General features: G+C 42.7%; 1 protein-coding gene across 5 annotated transcripts in view; it reads right to left on the bottom strand.

The window, feature by feature from the left end:
* Positions 1 to 19,336, bottom strand: part of SLCO2B1 (solute carrier organic anion transporter family member 2B1) — a 117,402-nt gene that overhangs the window by 70,919 nt on the left and 27,147 nt on the right. For all 5 annotated transcript variants that reach the window (XM_075851299.1, XM_075851303.1, XM_075851300.1 and 2 more), the window contains exons 2-4: positions 18,717 to 18,865; positions 15,715 to 15,806; positions 3,408 to 3,545 (exon numbers count right to left, since the gene is read on the bottom strand). In XM_075851299.1, coding sequence (XP_075707414.1) covers positions 3,408 to 3,545; positions 15,715 to 15,786 — 210 coding nt within the window. In that variant the 5' untranslated portion in view covers positions 15,787 to 15,806; positions 18,717 to 18,865. The remainder of the gene's footprint in view (positions 1 to 3,407; positions 3,546 to 15,714; positions 15,807 to 18,716; positions 18,866 to 19,336) is intronic.

Raw genomic sequence — 19,336 nt, forward strand, 5'->3', positions numbered from 1 at the left:
GTATTAGTTTAGGGGTCTGTATTTATGGGTTTGGTCTTGGGTCTGTATTAGTTTAGGGGGTCTTGTCTGGGGTCTGTATCACTTTAGGGAGTCTGTATTTATGGGTTTGGCCTGGGGTTATTATTAGTGTAGGGGTCAGGTCTGGGATCTGAATTTAGGGGTCTGGTCCGAGTTCGATATTTATTTAGGATGCTTAAACTGGGCTCTGTATTTGTTTAGGGGGTTCTAGTGTAGGAACTGCAATAGTTTAGAAGGTCTGGGGTCTGTAAGTATTCTATTATCTAGTCTGGCGTCAGAATTTATTAGTCTGAGTAAAAGGGGTTGCCCGGGCACATGGATAGGTCATCAGTATAAAAGAACGGTCTGTGCCCGGACAACCCCTTTGATGTAGGGTCCTGGGCCTTGGTGTTTGAATTTGTGTGTTTCTATAGAGGCTGGAAGTGGCTGCAGAAGTGAGGAGCAAAGATGTCTCATTAGTAGAAGTCGCGATAACGGTCTGTGTCAGATGGAGAAGAAAAGAGAACGACTCCCATCAGAGAAGACGTCACTTGTGAGTCACTGGATCTAAAGAGAATCTGTCACCTCTCCTGACATGTCTGTTGTAGGAAATCCTTGTATTCTACATATCTCTGTGTACCCAGGACTAATAGACAAATGTGTGTTACCATTCCCATTGTCAGGAGGATGTGTCCCTACACAGTGTTATACTGTCAGCGATGGTTGGAAACTGTCAGTATGTAGGGACACAGCCATTTGACAAGGGGAATCGTAACACCCATTTGTCAATGCTCACACAGAAAGGTGGTGTTCACTATAGACACAGCAGAGCGGCGGTGGGGAAGGGGGGCCCAAGTTTGTGGAACAGCCCAGGAACTAAGGTCTACTTAATCCGCCACTGGATCAGTGGTTAGAAGCATTGTTAATCAATAGTTAGCAGCACAGTGGATCAGTGGTTAGCAGGATGGTGGATCAGTGGTTAGCAGCATGGTGGAGCATTGGTTAGCAGCACGGTGGCGCATTTGTTAGCAGCACGGTGGATCAGTGGTTAGCAGCACAGTGGATCAGTGGTTAGCAGCACGATGGATCAGTGGTTAGCACCACGGTGGATCAGTGGTTAGCACCACGGTGGATCAGTGGTTAGCAGCACGGTGGATCAGTGGTTAGCAGCACGGTGGATCAGTGGTTAGCAGCATGGTGGAGCATTGGTAGAGCAGCACGGTGGAGCATTGGTAGAGCAGCACGGTGGAGCATTGGTAGAGCAGCACGGTGGAGCATTGGTAGAGCAGCACGGTGGATCAGTGGTTAGCAGCACGGTGGATCAGTGGTTAGCAGCGTGGTGGATCAGTGGTTAGCAGCACGGTGGATCAGTGGTTAGCAGCACGGTGGATCAGTGGTTAGCAGCACGGTGGATCAGTGGTTAGCAGCACGGTGGATCAGTGGTTAGCAGCACGGTGGATCAGTGGTTAGCAGCACGGTGGATCAGTGGTTAGCAGCACGGTGGATCAGTGGTTAGCAGCACGGTGGATCAGTGGTTAGCAGCACGGTGGATCGGTGGTTAGAAGCACGGTGGATCGGTGGTTAGCAGCACGGTGGATCGGTGGTTAGCAGCACGGTGGATCGGTGGTTAGCAGCACGGTGGATCGGTGGTTAGCAGCACGGTGGATCGGTGGTTAGCAGCACGGTGGATCGGTGGTTAGCAGCACGGTGGACCGGTGGTTAGCAGCACGGTGGACCGGTGGTTAGCAGCACGGTGGACCGGTGGTTGGCTTTGTTGCCTTGCAGCACAGGGGTCCTGGCTTTGAATCTGACCACTGGACACATCTGCATGGAGTTTGAATGTTCTCTCTGTGTCCTCGTGGTTTTCCTCCCACACTCTAAGAACATACTAGACTGTGAGCCTCAATGAGGACAGGGGCAGATGTGCAGGAGGACATTCTCTGTACAGCGCTGTAGAATATGTTGGCGCTATACAAGCAATGATAGATAATAAGTAGGTAACCAATCTCTTAATGCCATCATATGTTCCCCATGTCAACTTATACCCCCTCTTCCTTAGTTAATGACACCCTCTTACCCCCCTTTATCCTCTCCACCGCAGTGCACATCATCCTCAGGACCGACAACACGATGGGGGGGGGGGGTCTGTACTGTTGTGATCAGGACAGTGCTACTAATGTTGGGGCAGAGACATCAGAGGGAGGATCTGGGGACAGCAAAACCTCTGCAGCCTCAGATGAGCAGCACTATGGGCTGAGTGATATAAGACGTCGTCCAGGGGTAGACTAACATTAGCCCCTCAATCAAATGTTGCGCCCATTTAAGCATAGGGACCTGCCGAGATTAATGCTACTAATATGAATCTGACCGTACCTGGTGCCGCCCGCAACTCAGCCCAATCGAGGGAAGTGAGCCGGGGTCATGCTGCAGTACCAGATATAGCCACATGCATATGGGTGTCGCTGTGCCAGTTACTACAGAGGAGCCGCTGCCCCTTTGTTCTGATCATTGGTTAGACCCCCCCCTATTCATGCATTAATAACCTATCCCAGTAAACCCCTTATTAACCATCTGCAGCATATACTGCCCATGTTGGATGGAAAGGCATTTATTGCCTGCCTCAATGGTTCTAAGGGTGCCCATGCAGATTTGATGAGTCAGGCAAACCCGCCAATTTCCGCTGGACCAGTTGATTATCTAATATGTATAGGGGTGTCCTGTTCCCCGTCCTGAAAGAAGGATCGGGCATGTTGGCTTTCAACATGACCAGTCCTTTGTTCCCGCAGGAGATAAGACACAGCCAGAGGGGCCCGGCAGTGTCTTGTACCCCTCCCCCGTTAAAAACATTTGCGGCTGAGCGGCTATTCTGTATCTGCAGCTTAGAAGGATCGGTCATCTCTCCCGACATGTCTGCTTTAGTAAATAATTGTATTCCACGTGAAATAACAATTCCAGAACATCATTTCTTAGTATTCTGTTCTGTGCCGTTCCTCTGTTATTCCTCCTAGAAATTTATGAATAAACTGACAAATGGGTGTAACCAGTTAGGGGCGTGTCCTTACACAGACTGATGATGTCCAATCAGCTAGACTGTGTAAGGACACACCCTTTTAACATGGGAACAGCCAGTTGTCAATTTATTCATACATTTCTAGGAGGAATAACAGAGGAATGAATCAACGCAGAATATTAAGAAAATATGTTCCAGAATTGTTATTTCATGTGGAATATAATTATTTACTACACCAGACATGTCAGGAGAGGTGACGGGTCTTCTTTCAGAGAAGGAGTTAGTGAAACAATGTGTCGTAGTAATTATAAAGAAGATTAAATAATAATGAGAGAAACGGGAACTGTCTCAATGTTACCAGGCGGATCCGTATCTATGGGAGAAGGGTGCAGGGTGTCACCTCATTGAAGGAAGCCAAAATCCCGGACGTCTGACTGGACAACCCGAAGCGCTTCTCAATGGTGGAAATAGAACTCTTGAGGTAGCCGGACAGGAGGAGCTGAGAGAGCTGCAGGAACCCATGACAAACCACGAAGACCTGAAACGACAAAACCACGTGTTACATTTTACATATTGTGATTTACAAGTGTAACATTAATGCTTCTTAGATCCAATAGATCCTCTTTCCCCGAGGATCCACCCTCCCCCATAGATCCCAATCACAGCTGCAGCATCGTTCCTGGTTCCGGGTTTATTTTATGTCATGAATTCATTAAAAAACATTTTTTTTCTACCTTAGTTCCATGCACTGCAACACTCACCTATGTGGACTGCATTTCTAGCTCTGCTCATCCTGAACTTCATGGTTCATGAATAGAATACCAGGGCTACAGTAAAGACTGACACTCACAGAAGCAGAAAAGTAGAGATGCAGATCAGGGGGAAGGTACTTAGCACAATGATCAAATTCACATTTTGCATCATAAGGTAAAGTTGACACCCATCGCCTACAGCGGGACAGACAAGTGTTTGCTGATATTGATACCTTCAGCGACCTGTAGTTAACACCGAAACGGCAAAAACACACGTATTAACCCCTTCAAGACACTGCCTGTTTTGGCCTTCAGGACGCAGCCAATTTTTTCAAATCTGACATGTTTCACTTTATGTGGTAATAACTTCGGAATTGTTTTACCTATCCAAGCGATTCTGAGATTGTTTTCTCGTGACATATTGGACTTTATGTTACTGGCAAAATTTGCTCGATACATTAAGTATTTAATTGTGAAAAACACCAAAATTTAGCGAAAAATTGCACAAATTTGTATTTTTCTAAATTTATATGTATCTGCTTGTAAGACAGATGGTAATACCACACAAAATTGTTGCTAATTAACATCCCCCATATGTTTACTTTAGATTGGCATCGTTTTTTGAACATCCTTTTATTTTTCTAGGACCTCACAAGGCTTAGAACTTTAGCAGCAATTTCTCACATTTTCCAGAATATGTCAAAAGGCTATTTTTACAGGGGCCAGTTCAGTTGTGAAGTGGATTTTAGGGCCATATATATTAGAAACCCTCGATAATTCACCCCATTTTAAAAACTTCACCCCTCAAAGTATTCAAAACAGCATTTAGAAAGTTTCTTAACCCTTTAGATGTTTCACAGGAATTAAGGCAAAGTAGATGTGAAATTTTCACATTTTTTTTTTTTTTTTTTTAGAAATTCATTTTTCATCTATTTTTTTTTGTAACACAGAAAGTTTTCCCAGAGAAACGCAACTCAATATCTATTGCCCAGATTCTGCACTTTTTAGAAATACCCCATATGTGGCCCTGGTGCACTTATTGACTGAAGCACCGGCCCTAGAAACAAAGGAGCACCTTGAGGATTTTGGGGCCTCCTTTTTATTAGAAAATATTTTAGGCTCCATGTCGGGTCTGAAAGGCTCTTGCGGCACCAAAACAGTGGAAATCCACCAAAAGTGACCCCATTTTGGAAACTATACACCTTGAGGAAATTATCTAGGGGTCTAGTGAGCATTTTGACCCCGCAGGTTTTTTGCAGAAATTATTGGAAGTAGGCCGTGAAAATGAAAATCTACATTCTTTCAAAGGAAATGTAGGTTTAGCTAATTTTTTCTAATTTCCACAAGGACTAAAAGGAGAAAATGCACCACTACTTTTGTAAAGCAATTTCTCCCGAGTAAAACAATACCACACATGTGGTCATAAACGGCTGTTTGGACACACGGCAGGGCTTAGATGGGAAAGAGCGCCATTTGGCTTTTGGAGCTCAAATTTAGCAGGAATGGTTTGCGGAGACCACGTTGCATTTGCAAAGCCCCTAAGGGACCAAAACAGTGAAAACACCAAAAAAGTGATTCCATTTAGGAAACTACACCCCTTGAAGAATCCATCTAGGGGTGTAGTGAGCATTTTGAACCCACAGGGGTTTCATAGATTTTATTAGAATTGGGCAGTGAAGATAAAAAAAAATCCTTTTTTTCCAATAAGACATAGTTTTAGCTGAAAATGTTTCATATTCTCAACAAATAAATGAAAAAAAGCACCGCAACACTTGTAAAGCAACTTCTCCTGTGTACGGCAATACCACATATGTGGTCATAAACTGCTGTTTGGGCACAGAGTAGGGCTCAGAAGGGAAGGAGCGCCATTTGGCTTTTGGAGTACAGATTTTGCTGGATTGGTTTCTGGTCGCTATGTCGCATTTGCAAAGTCCCTGTGGGACCAAAACAGTGGAAACCCCCCAGAAGTGACCCCATTTTGGAAACAACACCCCTCAAGGTATTCACCTAGGGGTGTAGTGAACATATTAACCCCACAGGTGATTAGCAGAAATTGGTGTGCACTCGATGTTGCAGAGTGAAAATGGTTTTTCAATAGATATGCCAATATGTGGCGCCCAGCTTGTGCCACTGGAGACACACACCCCAAAAAATGTTAAAAGGGTTCTCCCGGGTATGGTGATGCCATATATGTGGAAGTAAACTGCTGTTTGGGCACACTGTAGGGTTCAGAAGGGAGGTAGCGCCATTTGGCTTTTGGAGTGTGGATTTTGCTTGTAGTAGTTTTGTTTGGAGTCTTACTGGTGTTTCCGTTTATAATGTGGGGGCACATGTAAGGCGGGCGGAGTATATAAGGGGCATAGTCAGGTGGTATAGTGGGGTAAAAAAACCCAATAAAATAATTCATAGATGTGTTACGCTGTGACACAATCCTTTCTGCACAGGCCGGTGTTGGACTAATAAATGGTCCTTACTTATTCCCTTTTTGGTCCACACTCGGGATCTTTACAGTTTGAAGAATTTTGCTGGGAAAGTGTTGTCCTGGTATAATACGGGCACCCTTCCAGCAGATATGTTTGGGCCCTCCCCTTCCTGGTTCCCTAATTTTAGGGGCCTTGATAATTCACCACTTGGAACAGAAGAAACGTTCCCCTCGGGCCGGCACAACTGCATATTTTTATTTCCTGGCTTATTGGTGCCTTGACTAATTTTATTTTTTCATAGACGTAGTGGTATGAGGGCTGGTTTGTTGCGGGACGAGCTGTAGTTTTTATTGGTAACATTTTGGGGTACATGCAACTTTTTGATCACTTGTTATCCTTTTTTTTTTGAGTGGCAAGGTGACCAAAAAACAGCAATTCTGGCATATTTTTTTAGTTCTTTTTATACAGCGTTCGCCACGTGTTATAAATTACACGTTACCTTTATTCTGCGGGTCAGTCCGATTCCGGTAATACCAATTTATAGCACTTTTTTATATTTTATAACTTTTTGCACAATAAAGTAACTTTTGTAAAGAGAATGGATTTTTTCTGTCGCCAAGTTGTGAGAGCCATAACGGTTTTAATTTTTTAATCGACGGAGCTGTATGAGGGCTTGTTTTTAGCGAGACGAGTTATAGTTTTTATAGGCACCATTTTTAGGTACATGCGACTTTTTGATCACTTTTTATTTCAATTTTTGGAAGACAAAGTGACCAAAACATAGCAATTATGTCAGTATTTTTTAGTTATTTTTTTTACGGCGTTCACTGTGCGGAATAAATAACATAATATTTTTATAGTTACGGTCGTTACGGTCGCAGCGATACCAAATATGTATGGCTTTATTATTTTTTTCAATAATAAATGAATTGGCAATTTGTGTTTTGTGTTATTATTTGAAACTTTTATTGTATATTTTACAACTTTTATTTTTACTTTTTTTACACTTTTTTTTTACACTTTTATTTAGTCCCACTAGGGGACTTGAAGGTCCAACTGTTTGTTTGATGTTCTAATACATTGCACTACCTATGTAGTGATATGTATTAGAACTGTCAGTTGTTCACTGACAGCAAGCCAATCAGGCTCCGCCTCCGGGCGGGGCCTAATCGGCTAACGTAATGGCAGATAGTAAGCCATTGTTAGGCATCCTGTTGCCATAGTAACAGTCGCCAGCCTTGCCATCGTATGGCAGGGCTGCCGAATGCATACAAACCACTTTGATGCAGCGATTGCATTGAATCGCTGCATTGAAGGGGTTAATGGCAGGAATCGGAGCTAGCTCCGGTTCCTGCCGATAGATCGGGGTGTCCGCTGTAACATACAGCGAACACCCACTGCTGATGAGGCCGGCTCAGCTTCTGAGCCGGCGCCATCTTGCCGATGGTACAGGAAGCCTCCTGAGCCCCGCCGACGACGGGGCATAGGAGGATTCCGTTACTGGCAGACCGGGAGGTAAGTATTACCCCTCCGATCGCCTTTGCAGCCACCGGCAACCCAGCGATCACGTTGCTGGGGCGCCGGTGGCTATAAACTCCTCACATGCTGCGATCTCTATTGAACACAGCATGTGAGGGGTTAATCGGTCGGATTGGATGCTAGCTCCGGTCCTAGCCGATACCACAGGATGCCAGCTGTAACATACAGCTGTCACCCGGCGGTGATGTCGCTGGCTCAGCTCCTGAATTGCGGGAAGGGGTTAATTCTTAACCAATTGCAATTTTTTTTTCTGTTTCCCACGTTCTTCCTTACTAGCATCCTTGTTTTACAATATATGATGATCAAATGAAAGGATATATAAACCAATGAGGGCTTTTTATTTTTATTTTTTATAAATAGATCAGTCAGTGTGATTAGTGTAACTTTGTAAATAATATGTCATGTATGTACACAGTGACTCCACCAGCAGAATAGTGAGTGCAGCTCTGGAGTATAATACAGGATATAACTCAGGATCAGTACAGGATAAGTAATGTAATGTATGTACACAGTGACTCCACCAGCAGAATAGTGAGTGCAGCTCTGGAGTATAATACAGGATGTAACTCAGGATCAGTACAGGATAAGTAATGTATGTACACAGTGACTCCACCAGCAGAATAGCGAATGCAGCTCTGGAGTATAATACAGGATATAACTCAGGATCAGTACAGGATAAGTAATGTAATGTATGTACACAGTGACTCCACCAGCAGAATAGTGAGTGCAGCTCTGGAGTATAATACAGGATGTAACTCAGAATCAGTACAGGATAAGTAATGTAATGTATGTACACAGTGACTCCACCAGCAGAATAGTGAGTGCAGCTCTGGAGTATAATACAGGATGTAACTCAGGATCAGTACAGGATAAGTAATGTAATGTATGTACACAGTGACTCCACCAGCAGAATAGTGAGTGCAGCTCTGGAGTATAATACAGGATATAACTCAGGATCAGTACAGGATAAGTAATGTAATGTATGTACACAGTGACTCCACGAGCAGAATAGTGAGTGCAGCTCCAGAGTATAATGTAGGACAGGGCCAATTCTAGCTTTTCTGCTGCCTGAGGCAAAATTTTACATGGTGCCCCCCAAATTTTGAGTGACATCCCCCTGGCTGTTCTCCAGCACTACCAGCATCCTCCAACTCTTGCTGATGCTCCATTGCCTTGTACTCCCCTGGCATGCATGGGGCAGCGATGAAGCCGGGCAGAGTACACCTCGCTGCACGGTGTGTGCCCAAGTAGTACAAGGCAATGGCGCATCTGAGAAACTTGGAGGAGACTGGTAGTGATGTATATTAGCCAGGGGATGTCAATCAAACATGGAAAGGTGGGTTTGGAAGAAGGACTATGTGACTCATCAGGATAACGGCACCCACCCATGACCCTCTAATGAGTAATTAGCCTATATTGTGCACCGTTTAAAAGTGGATTTTATAGATTTTGCTGCATCTGAAAAAAAAAACATACAGGGGAATGTTTGGAAATATTGTCAGGTCATGTATTACTGCATGGTAGCGGTTTGAGGGGTTAAAACTACCTGACAGGTTCCCATTAAATATACAATGAATTGAAAACAATCCCATCTGCCCTGCAATTTTGTTATTATATATATATTCTATATAATTACAGCTCCAGAACCAAGCTCTGACATATACGGCTCCAGAACAAGTCTCAATACATATATACAGCGCCAGAACCAAGCTCAGTACATATATACAGCACCAGAACAAAGCTCAGTACATTTATACAGCACCAGAACATAGCTCATTACATATATATGTCGCCAGAACAAAGCTCAGTACATAAATACAACAAAAGAACCAAGCTCAGTACTTAAATACAGCCCCAGAACCAAGCTCAGTACATAAATACAGCACCAGAACAAAGGTCAGTACATAAACACAACACCAGAACAAAGCTCAGTACATATATACAGATCCAGAACAAAGCCCAGTACATACACATATATATATATATATATATATATATATATATATACACAGCACCAGGACTAAGCTCAGTACATATATACATCACCAGGACTAAGCTCAGTACATATATATACGGTAACAGAACCAAACTCAGTACATAAATACAGTGCCAAAACCAAGCTCAGTACATAAATACAGCACCAGAACAAAGCTCAATACATATATACAGATCCAGAACCAGGCTCATTACATATATACAGTACCAGGACTAAGCTCAGTACATATATATAGTGCCAAAACCCAGCTCAGTACATATATACAGCACCAGAACAAAGCTCAGAACATAAATACAGCACAAGAACAAAGCTCAGTACCTATATACAGCACCAGAGCGAAGCCCGGAACATAAATATAGCACCAGAACCAAGCTCAGTACATATATACAGCACCAGAACAAAGCTCAGTACATATATACAGTACCAGAACAAAGCTCAGTACATAAATACAGCACCAGAACAAAGCACAGTACATAAATACAGTACTAGAATAAAGTTCAGTACACAAATACAGCATCAGATCCAAGCTCAGTACATATATACAGCTCTGGAACCAAGCTCAGTACATACTGTATATACAGCACCAGAACAAAGCTCAATACATATATACAGCACCAGAACTAAGCTCAGTACATAAATACAGCACCAGAACAAAGCTTAATACATATATACAGCACCAGAACCAAGCTCAGTACATACTGTATATACAGCACCAGAACAAAGCTCAGTACATAAATACAACAGCAGAACCAAGCATGACAATATCTTGCTGGCCTTGGAAGCAGCTGTTGACATTAAACTGTTATTTAGTTTATGATCTACAAGTACAACCAGATCCTTCTCAACAAGTGACTCTTCCAGTATAGCACCCCTAGGACATATGATGCCTGCAGATTATTACTCCCAGTGTAGCTCCTCCTAGGACATATGATGCATGCAGATTGTTGGTACCCAGATGCATAACTTTACATTTATCTACATTAAACTTAATTTTCCAAGTGGATGCCCAAACACTTAGTGTCCAAATCAGCTTGTAATTTATGAACGTCTTCCATAGACTGAACAATACTACATAGCTTGGTGTCATCTGCAAAAATAGAAATGGTGCTATTAATCCCATCCTCTATATCATTAATAAATAAGTTGAATAATAGTGGTCCCAGCATTGAACCCTGTGGTACACCACTTATAACCGGGGACCATTCAGAGTAGGAATCATTGACCATAACTCTCTGGATACGTCCTTGAGCCAATTCTCAATCCAATTACAAACTCTGCTTTCTAAACCTATAGTCCTTAATTTACCCATTAGACGTCTATGAGGGACAGTGTCAAATGTCTTTGCAAAGTCCAAAAACACTATATCCACAGCGCCCCCCTCTATATAGGCTTCTCCTCAACTCTCATATAAACACTATTTCCACAGCGGCCCATCTGTTTAGGCTTCTCCTCACCTCTCGTATAAACACTATAGCCACAGAGACCCCTCTGTCTAGGCTTCTCCTCACCTCTCATATAAACATTATATCCACAGCGGCCCCTCTGTCTAGGCTTCTTCTCACATCTCATATAAACACTATATCCACAGCGGCCCCTCTGTCTAGGCTTCTACTCACCCCTCATATAAACACTATATCCACAGCGGTCCCTCTGTCTAGGCTTCTCCTCACCTCTCATATAAACACTATATACACAGCGGCCCCTCTGTCTAGACTTCTCCTCACCTCTCATATAAACACTATATCCACAGCGGCCCCTCTGTCTAGGCTTCTACTCACCTCTTCATAAAAACAAATCAGGTTGTGACAACTTCTGTCCTTAGTAAAACTGTGCTGGCTGTCACTTTTAATTCTATTTTTTTGTCACATAATCCTGTATATAGTCCCTCAATAGCCCTAAGCTTACTGGTCTATAATTACCCAGGGAAGACCTAGAGCCCTTTTTAAAAATAGGCACCACATTTTCCCTGCGCCAGTGCCTTGACACTATACCAGTCACTAGAGAATCTCTAAATATTATGAAGGGGGGGGGGACAGAAAACTGAATTAAGCTCTTTAAGAACTCTAGGGTGTTACCCATCTGGTCCCGGGGACTTGTGTAAATTTATTTTATTTAACTTAGCTTGGACCATATCTAAATTTGGCCAAGTCAGTGTATCAACTGATGTATTAACAGCACTGGCACCGGCTACATCAGCTCCTCATCACTGGGCTGGCTACATCAGCTCTTCAGAACTGGCCCCCGGCTACATCTAATCCTCAGTAGTGGCAACATCCACATCAGCTCATCACTGGCACCGGCTACATCAGCTCCTCAGCACTGGGCTGGCTACATCAGCTCTTCAGAACTGGTCCCGGCTACATCACCTCCTCAGTACTGGCAAGACCCACATCAGCTCCTCCACACTTGCACCGGCTACAATAGCTCCTCAGCACTGGCAAGACCCACATCAGCTCCTCCACACTTGCACCGGCTACAATAGCTCCTCAGCACTGGCAAGACCCACATCAGCTCCTCCACACTTGCACCGGCTACATTAGCTCCTCAGTACTAGCAACACTCACATCAGCTCCTCAGCACTGGCACCGGCTACATCAGCTCCTCAGCACTGGCTACATCAGCTCCTCTGAACTGGCACAGGCTAGATCAGCTCCTCAGCACTGGCACCGGCTACATCAGCTCCTCAGCACTGGCACCGGCTACATCAGCTCCTCAGCACTGGCACCGGCTACATCAGCTCCTCAGCACTGGCACCGGCTACATCAGCTCCTCAGCACTGGCCCCGCCTACATCAGCAGCTGTTTCTTCTGTTGTATATACAGAGCTAAAAATCCCATTTAGTAATTCTGCTTTCTCTTGATCCTTTGTGAACAACTCCCCATTACCACTAATTAGGGGTCCTACATGTTCAGACCTTGGCTTTCTGCATTTATATACTTGAATAATTTTCTGAGATTTGTTTTACTATCCTTGGCCACCTGCCTTTCATTTTTTATTTTTGCTGATTTTATTACTTTTTACAGATTTTGTGAAGTTCTTTATAATTCACAAAGTCTACAGCTTTATTTTAATAGCATCATACACTGTCTCACACTTACACAGCGCTCCCCGTAGATAGTGCCCCAATAGAGACCCCTGTAGATAGTGCCCCCATATAGCCCTCCTGTATATAGTGCCCCACATATAGCCCCCCTGTAGATGGTGTCCCACATATAGCTCACCTGTAGATAGTGACCCGCATATAGCCTTCTCTGTGGATTGTGCCCCACATATAGCGCCCCCTGTATATATTGCCCCACATATAGCCTCCCCTGTAGATTGTGGCCCACATATTGCCTCCCCTGTAGATAGTGTCTCACATGTAGCCTCCCCTGTAGAGAGTGCCACACATATAGCCTCCCCTGTAGATTGTGCCCCACATATAGCTTCTCCTTAGTGTCCCACTTATAGCCCCCTGTAGATAATGTCCCACATACAGCTCACCCTGTAGATAATGGCACTCACACTATTAGGGGGAAAAAAAAATTTACATACTCAACTTGATCCCGTTCCCGCGCCGTCCTGTGTAAATGCAGACCTACTCTCTTCTGAGCAGTTCTTCAGGGGCTGAACGACAGCGCTGATTGGCAGGGCAGAATGACTTGCCCCCCCAATCAGCGCATTCAACAACGGAAGCAGCGCGATGACATCATCACGCTGCTAGCATAGTTGAAAGGCACTGATTGGCAGGGCAAGTCATTCTGCCCTGCCAATAAGCGTCATTGTAAGGCGTTGAATGGTCGGGCACGGAACTTTCAAGGCCATATAGACGTGCGGGAGGGGGTGGACGGTCCGGCCCTGATACAGGATATGACTCTGGATCAGTACAGGATAAGTAATGTAATGTATGTATACAGGGACTCCACCAGCAGAATGGTGAGTGCAACTCTGGAGTATAATACAGGATGTAACTCAGGATCAGTACAGGATAAGTAATGTAATGTATGTACACAGTGACTCCACCAGCAGAATAGTGAGTGCAGCTCTGGAGTATAATACAGGATATAACTCAGGATCAGTACAGGATAAGTAATGTAATGTATGTACACAGTGACTCCACCAGCAGAATAGTGAGTGTAGCTCTGGAGTATAATACAGGATGTACATCAGGATCAGTACAGGATAAGTAATGTAATGTATGTACACAGTGACTACACCAGCAGAATAGTGAGTGCAGCTCTGGAGTATAATACAGGATATAACTCAGGATCAGTACAGGATAAGTAATGTAATGTATGTACACAGTGACTCCACCAGCAGAATAGTGAGTGTAGCTCTGGAGTATAATACAGGATGTACATCAGGATCAGTACAGGATAAGTAATGTAATGTATGTACACAGTGACTCCACCAGCAGAATAGTGAGTGCAGCTCTGGAGTATAATACAGGATGTAACTCAGGATCAGTAATATAATGTATGTATACAGCGACTCCACCAGCAGAGTAGTGAGTGCAGCTCTGGAGTATAATAAAAGCTATAGTCCTTTACGTAATATAATAGTGATCAGAGGTGAATGGGGTGAAAACATCTTCTTTTATTATTAGGGTCAAAAGTCATGGTTATAAATTATTTTACTGAGCACCTGTAAGAATTTGAAGCATGCAGCTCAGCCCGTGCTACAGATTATTCAAAGATTACAACGCTATTTAAAGTCATGTGTTATACAAGTTCCCATACACTAGACTACACAGCTACAGACACCAGATCATGCGTTAACAGCACTCATGTGGGCACTGCTGCGATACGAGAGCTGGTATAACAAGAATGTCCTGATCTCCAGCATCTACCGAACCATTGCATAGTTATTGGATAACAGATTATCTAATTCCTTCACATGCAGATGTAGCAGAGCTGATTCTGTCACTTTAACTAGTACAGATAATGTAGTAGATGTTACCTGCAGTCCTATGTAACACCACATATACCACAGTGATACATCTCTGAGTACAGATAATGTAATAGATGCTACCTGCAGTCCTATGTAACACCACATATACCACAGTGATACATCTCTGAGTGCAGATAATGTAGTTGATGTTACCTGCAGTCCTATGTAACACCACAGATAACACAGTGATAACTCTCTGAATACAGATAATGTAGTAGTGTTACCTGGAGTCCTATGTAACACCACATATACCACAGTGATACATCTCTGAGTACAGATAATGTAATAGATGCTACCTGCAGTCCTATGTAACACCACATATACCACAGTGATACATCTCTGAGTGCAGATAATGTAGTTGATGTTACCTGCAGTCCTATGTAACACCACAGATAACACAGTGATAACTCTCTGAATACAGATAATGTAGTAGTGTTACCTGGAGTCCTATGTAACACCACAGATAACACACAGTGATAACTCTCTGAGTACAAATAATGTAGATGTTACCTGCAGTCCTATGTAACACCACAGATAACACACAGTGATAACTCTCTGAGTACAGATAATGTAGTAGTGTTACCTGCAGTCCTATGTAACACCACAGATAACACCGTGATAACTCTCTGAGTACAGATAATGTAGTAGTTTTACCTGCAGTCCTATGTAACACCACAGATAACACAGTCATAACTCTCTGAGTACAGATAATGTAATAGTGTTACCTGCAGTCCTATGTAACACCACAGATAACACAGTGATAACTCTCTGAGTACAGATAATGTAGTAGTGTCACCTGCAGTCCTATGAAACACCACAGATAACACAGTGATAACTCTCTGAGTACAGATAATGTAGTAGATGTTAACTGCAGTCCTATGTAACACTGCATATAACACAGTGATAACTCTCTGAGTACAGATAATATAGTAGATGTTACCTGCAGTCCTATGTAACACCACAGATAACACAGTGATAACTCTCTGAGTACAGATAATATAGTAGATGTTACCTGCAGTCCTATGTAACACCACAGATAACACACAGTGTAATCTTTCTATATTTTACCTTGATGTTGTTTAATGGATTTTTGCAGCATTTCTTGGTTTCCGTCCCCAGGTTTTGACTTGTGGCTGTCATTTTCCTGGTGAGTCTTTACCCTGCAGAAAGATAGTGTATAAGACATGTTATTCTGTGTGACCAGACTGTGTGTAGTCCTATCCATTTTAGCCTAAAAAAAAACAACATTTTAATTTGGGTTTGTTTTATTTCATCTTAAAAATGTCCCCACTGGACACTCAGCAGGTCTACACGATGGGGACAGGTGCACAATCTGGAATAAAACTCCAGGAATATTGATCCACGAGTTGAAGATCTTGAAATGTAATGATGTCTCTAGTACATTCACCGGAGACTGTTGTCAACTCGATCATACTATTGTGGTTCTTCATGGATATAGAAGCTGGATGGTAAAGAACATAACAGGGAAAGTAATCACGTCTTTGAACTTTGGTGTTAGTGAAGACTTGAAAAAATTGACAATGACAAAGAAAAACAGAAAATGCGATCACGACCAAGTGACGGTGGTCCTTCCCGACTGAAGCTTTATCTCCATCAGGACATATTATGAAAAGGTCAAGCTCATCGGAGAATCCAACTCTACCCGAAAGATGACCAGCAATAAGATAAAGTCAATCACGGGAGAACTGAGCACATCATTGAGGAGCCTGCCGCAGCAGAAGACAGGACATTCTGTAGATACATTATTAGTATGACTGCCTAGAGATTAAAAAATCCCTACTTATTAGACGGGTCCCTTGACATTAAGCTGCTCACAAAGTGTCCCTCTGCTGGGATCCTCAGCGATCAGCTGTAATTTGTAGAGTAACCTGGCAGTAAGTGTTCAATTTCCCTGCAGCGCCACCACGGGTGAAATTAAACATTACACAGTGTCCATTCATATCAATGTGTTGTCTGTATAAGGTCCAGGAAAGGTTCTCCAGAGAGAGAGAGACGCTCTATGTATCCGCTCTCCACTCTGACCAAGAGATGAGGATTCTGAACAGAGGACCCAACTCTATTATAATGGGTTTTCAAAACTGGACACCCCTTTTACAAGAGGTCAACTTCGTTTTGACTAGTGACCAGTGTTTGTCTTCAATGTGCTTCCTACTGTGTGGGTTTTCAGGATTCTCAATGCCATGTTTAAGATTTTTGAGGTCATCTCCTTACACTTACAAATGATATTTTCAAATTATCGGGGTCTTCTAATAAAATTTTCAGAATACAGAAAGTTGTCCACCCAAAATAGATGTCCACCGAAATCTATGATCCACAACTTCCCATGTTCAGAGCCAACTACTTCCGGCTCCATGCATGTGCAATAACATCCTGTGTCTGAAGGAAGCCGGATCAGTTGACCGGTGCGGGGTCCGGGTGTCGGACCGGCAACGATGATATACTGATGGTGGATAAGTCATTAGATGTCCGGTAGTGGACAACCCCTTTAATATTTAACATATCCATCCCTTCTTTCCATTATATTGGTCAACACAACCTTCAACTTGGAAGAAGAGTGATGAGCGCACCGAAGCATTATCTATAGCTGACCATAAAACTTAGATACAGTATTTGTCACCAGATCCCAGCAATATCAACCAGATCCATCGACTAATATCAAATATTTTGGTCAACTTTAGATAGATCTTCAGTTTAGTCATGTTTAGCTTGTTGTGTATGTCTCCTGCTCATCATCTGGTTTCCTTGATGACAGGTCCGCTCTGATGACATCACTTGCTTTAAAAGAGCATACCATTGGCATTGTCTGTGTATAAGGTGCATTGTATATAAGCTTTTTACTTATTTTTTGGCCCTGATTCTGACCCTGACCTTGGCTTTGTCTCTTGATTTCACCTAGTACGTCTTTGACCTCCTGTTTTTAACCCCTGGCCATCTTCTGGATTACGTTTTAGTCTTCTCCTCTGGTTTGTCGCATCCTGAATACTCTCTCGGTAACGATCCCTGGCTTCACTTCAACTCTGACCTTGTATCACTCCTGCACCTTACAGCACATTTGCTGCCAATTAGTGACTACTCCGGTGACCGCGACCTGGAAATCCAATTGGTAACGACCATTCTCCTATTTAAGGTGAAGAACGGGGAGATTTCTTAACTTTCGCATCTAAGTTTAGCTAGCTAAACCAAATGTGCTCTAAAGAACAACATGATATTAGTAAAAACTGTAACATCGTGGTAGGTAGGGCACTATTTGGTCACAAATATTGTTGTGAGAAGTTCCTAATCTTCCAGCATCAACCCAAGAACAGGCACCTGAAGACATCCAAAGCCAGATCTTTGATTGCCTGTAGATCATACTGAAATCGATGGGATGTTCCAAATCCTAATACTTATGCCCTATTAGAAAAACTAAAGGGTTTTCTAATAATATCCCATTGGAAGAGCCTCATGTAATATGGAAAGAAAGATCAGTGAAGGAGATAGACAGCGGTGGAGAAGACAACCTCAAATAACGAGTCACATGGATTCTACCTGAATATGCATGTTTATGGAGGAATCAAGGGAACTATCTATCGGCTGAACAAGAGAAGATTTAGGAACATGGATGGTCAAAGATCATCAACAGCAAGAGGTAGTGCTCAACGCCATCATCATGACCATTCAGCTGGCCATATGGCCATAGACATCACAGCTTTTTTTAGTGGGTTAAACCAATAATATAGTATCACTGGAAATAGCCGAATGTCCCCAGCCTCCCAATTTTGGGGAAACTGGAATGGGATGGGTTGGATTTTTATATCTGAAATTTTTATATCCCAAGTTAAGCATTGTGTGAAATTTTTCATTACCAATCAAATTTGTTATAGAAATAACCAGAATGCTGTGTAAAGCCTAATGAATATCTAGATAGAAATGTCAAGCAAAGTAGAAGCCGAAAGTTATGTGTGTGACCTTACAAATAGATACAGAAATGTCACATAAGGGCTACTATATGAGCAAATTTTGTGAGAGTAGGACGTGCTGGACTGTGCTACATAGGTCACTATAAATACCTTTGGTTGCAGAATACTGAAGTTAAAAGGAATAAAAGATTCTCACTCCGGACAAGAGGTCAACAACAAGTCCTCACTCGGCGATCTAATGAGATGTCACATTGTATAAATACACTGCAGAGGAAGAACTTCCAACATGTCCAGGGTGACTGAAATAACAGAAAAACAATCAAATACAAGTGAGTGATCAAAGTACAGCAGTCATAATAGTCGAAGGTAAACAGGAAGAAAATACAGAGATGACCTGTAACCATTGCTATTCCTACTATAATACAGCTCCTATGTACAAGAATATAACTACTATAATACTGCTCCTATATACAAGAATATAACTACTATAATACTGCTCCTATATACAAGAATATAACTACTATAATACTGCCCCCTATATACAAGAATATAACTACTATAATACTGCCTCCTATATACAAGAATATAACTACTATAATACTGCCCCTATATACAAGAATATAACTACTATAATACTGCCCCCTATATACAAGAATATAACTACTATAATACTGCTCCCTATATACAAGAATATAACTACTATAATACTGCCCCTATATACAAGAATATAACTACTATAATACTGCTCCTATATACAAGAATATAACTAC

The sequence above is a fragment of the Rhinoderma darwinii genome, chromosome 2, assembly GCF_050947455.1.
Source record: "Rhinoderma darwinii isolate aRhiDar2 chromosome 2, aRhiDar2.hap1, whole genome shotgun sequence".
NCBI classification, from domain to species: Eukaryota; Metazoa; Chordata; class Amphibia; order Anura; family Rhinodermatidae; genus Rhinoderma; species Rhinoderma darwinii.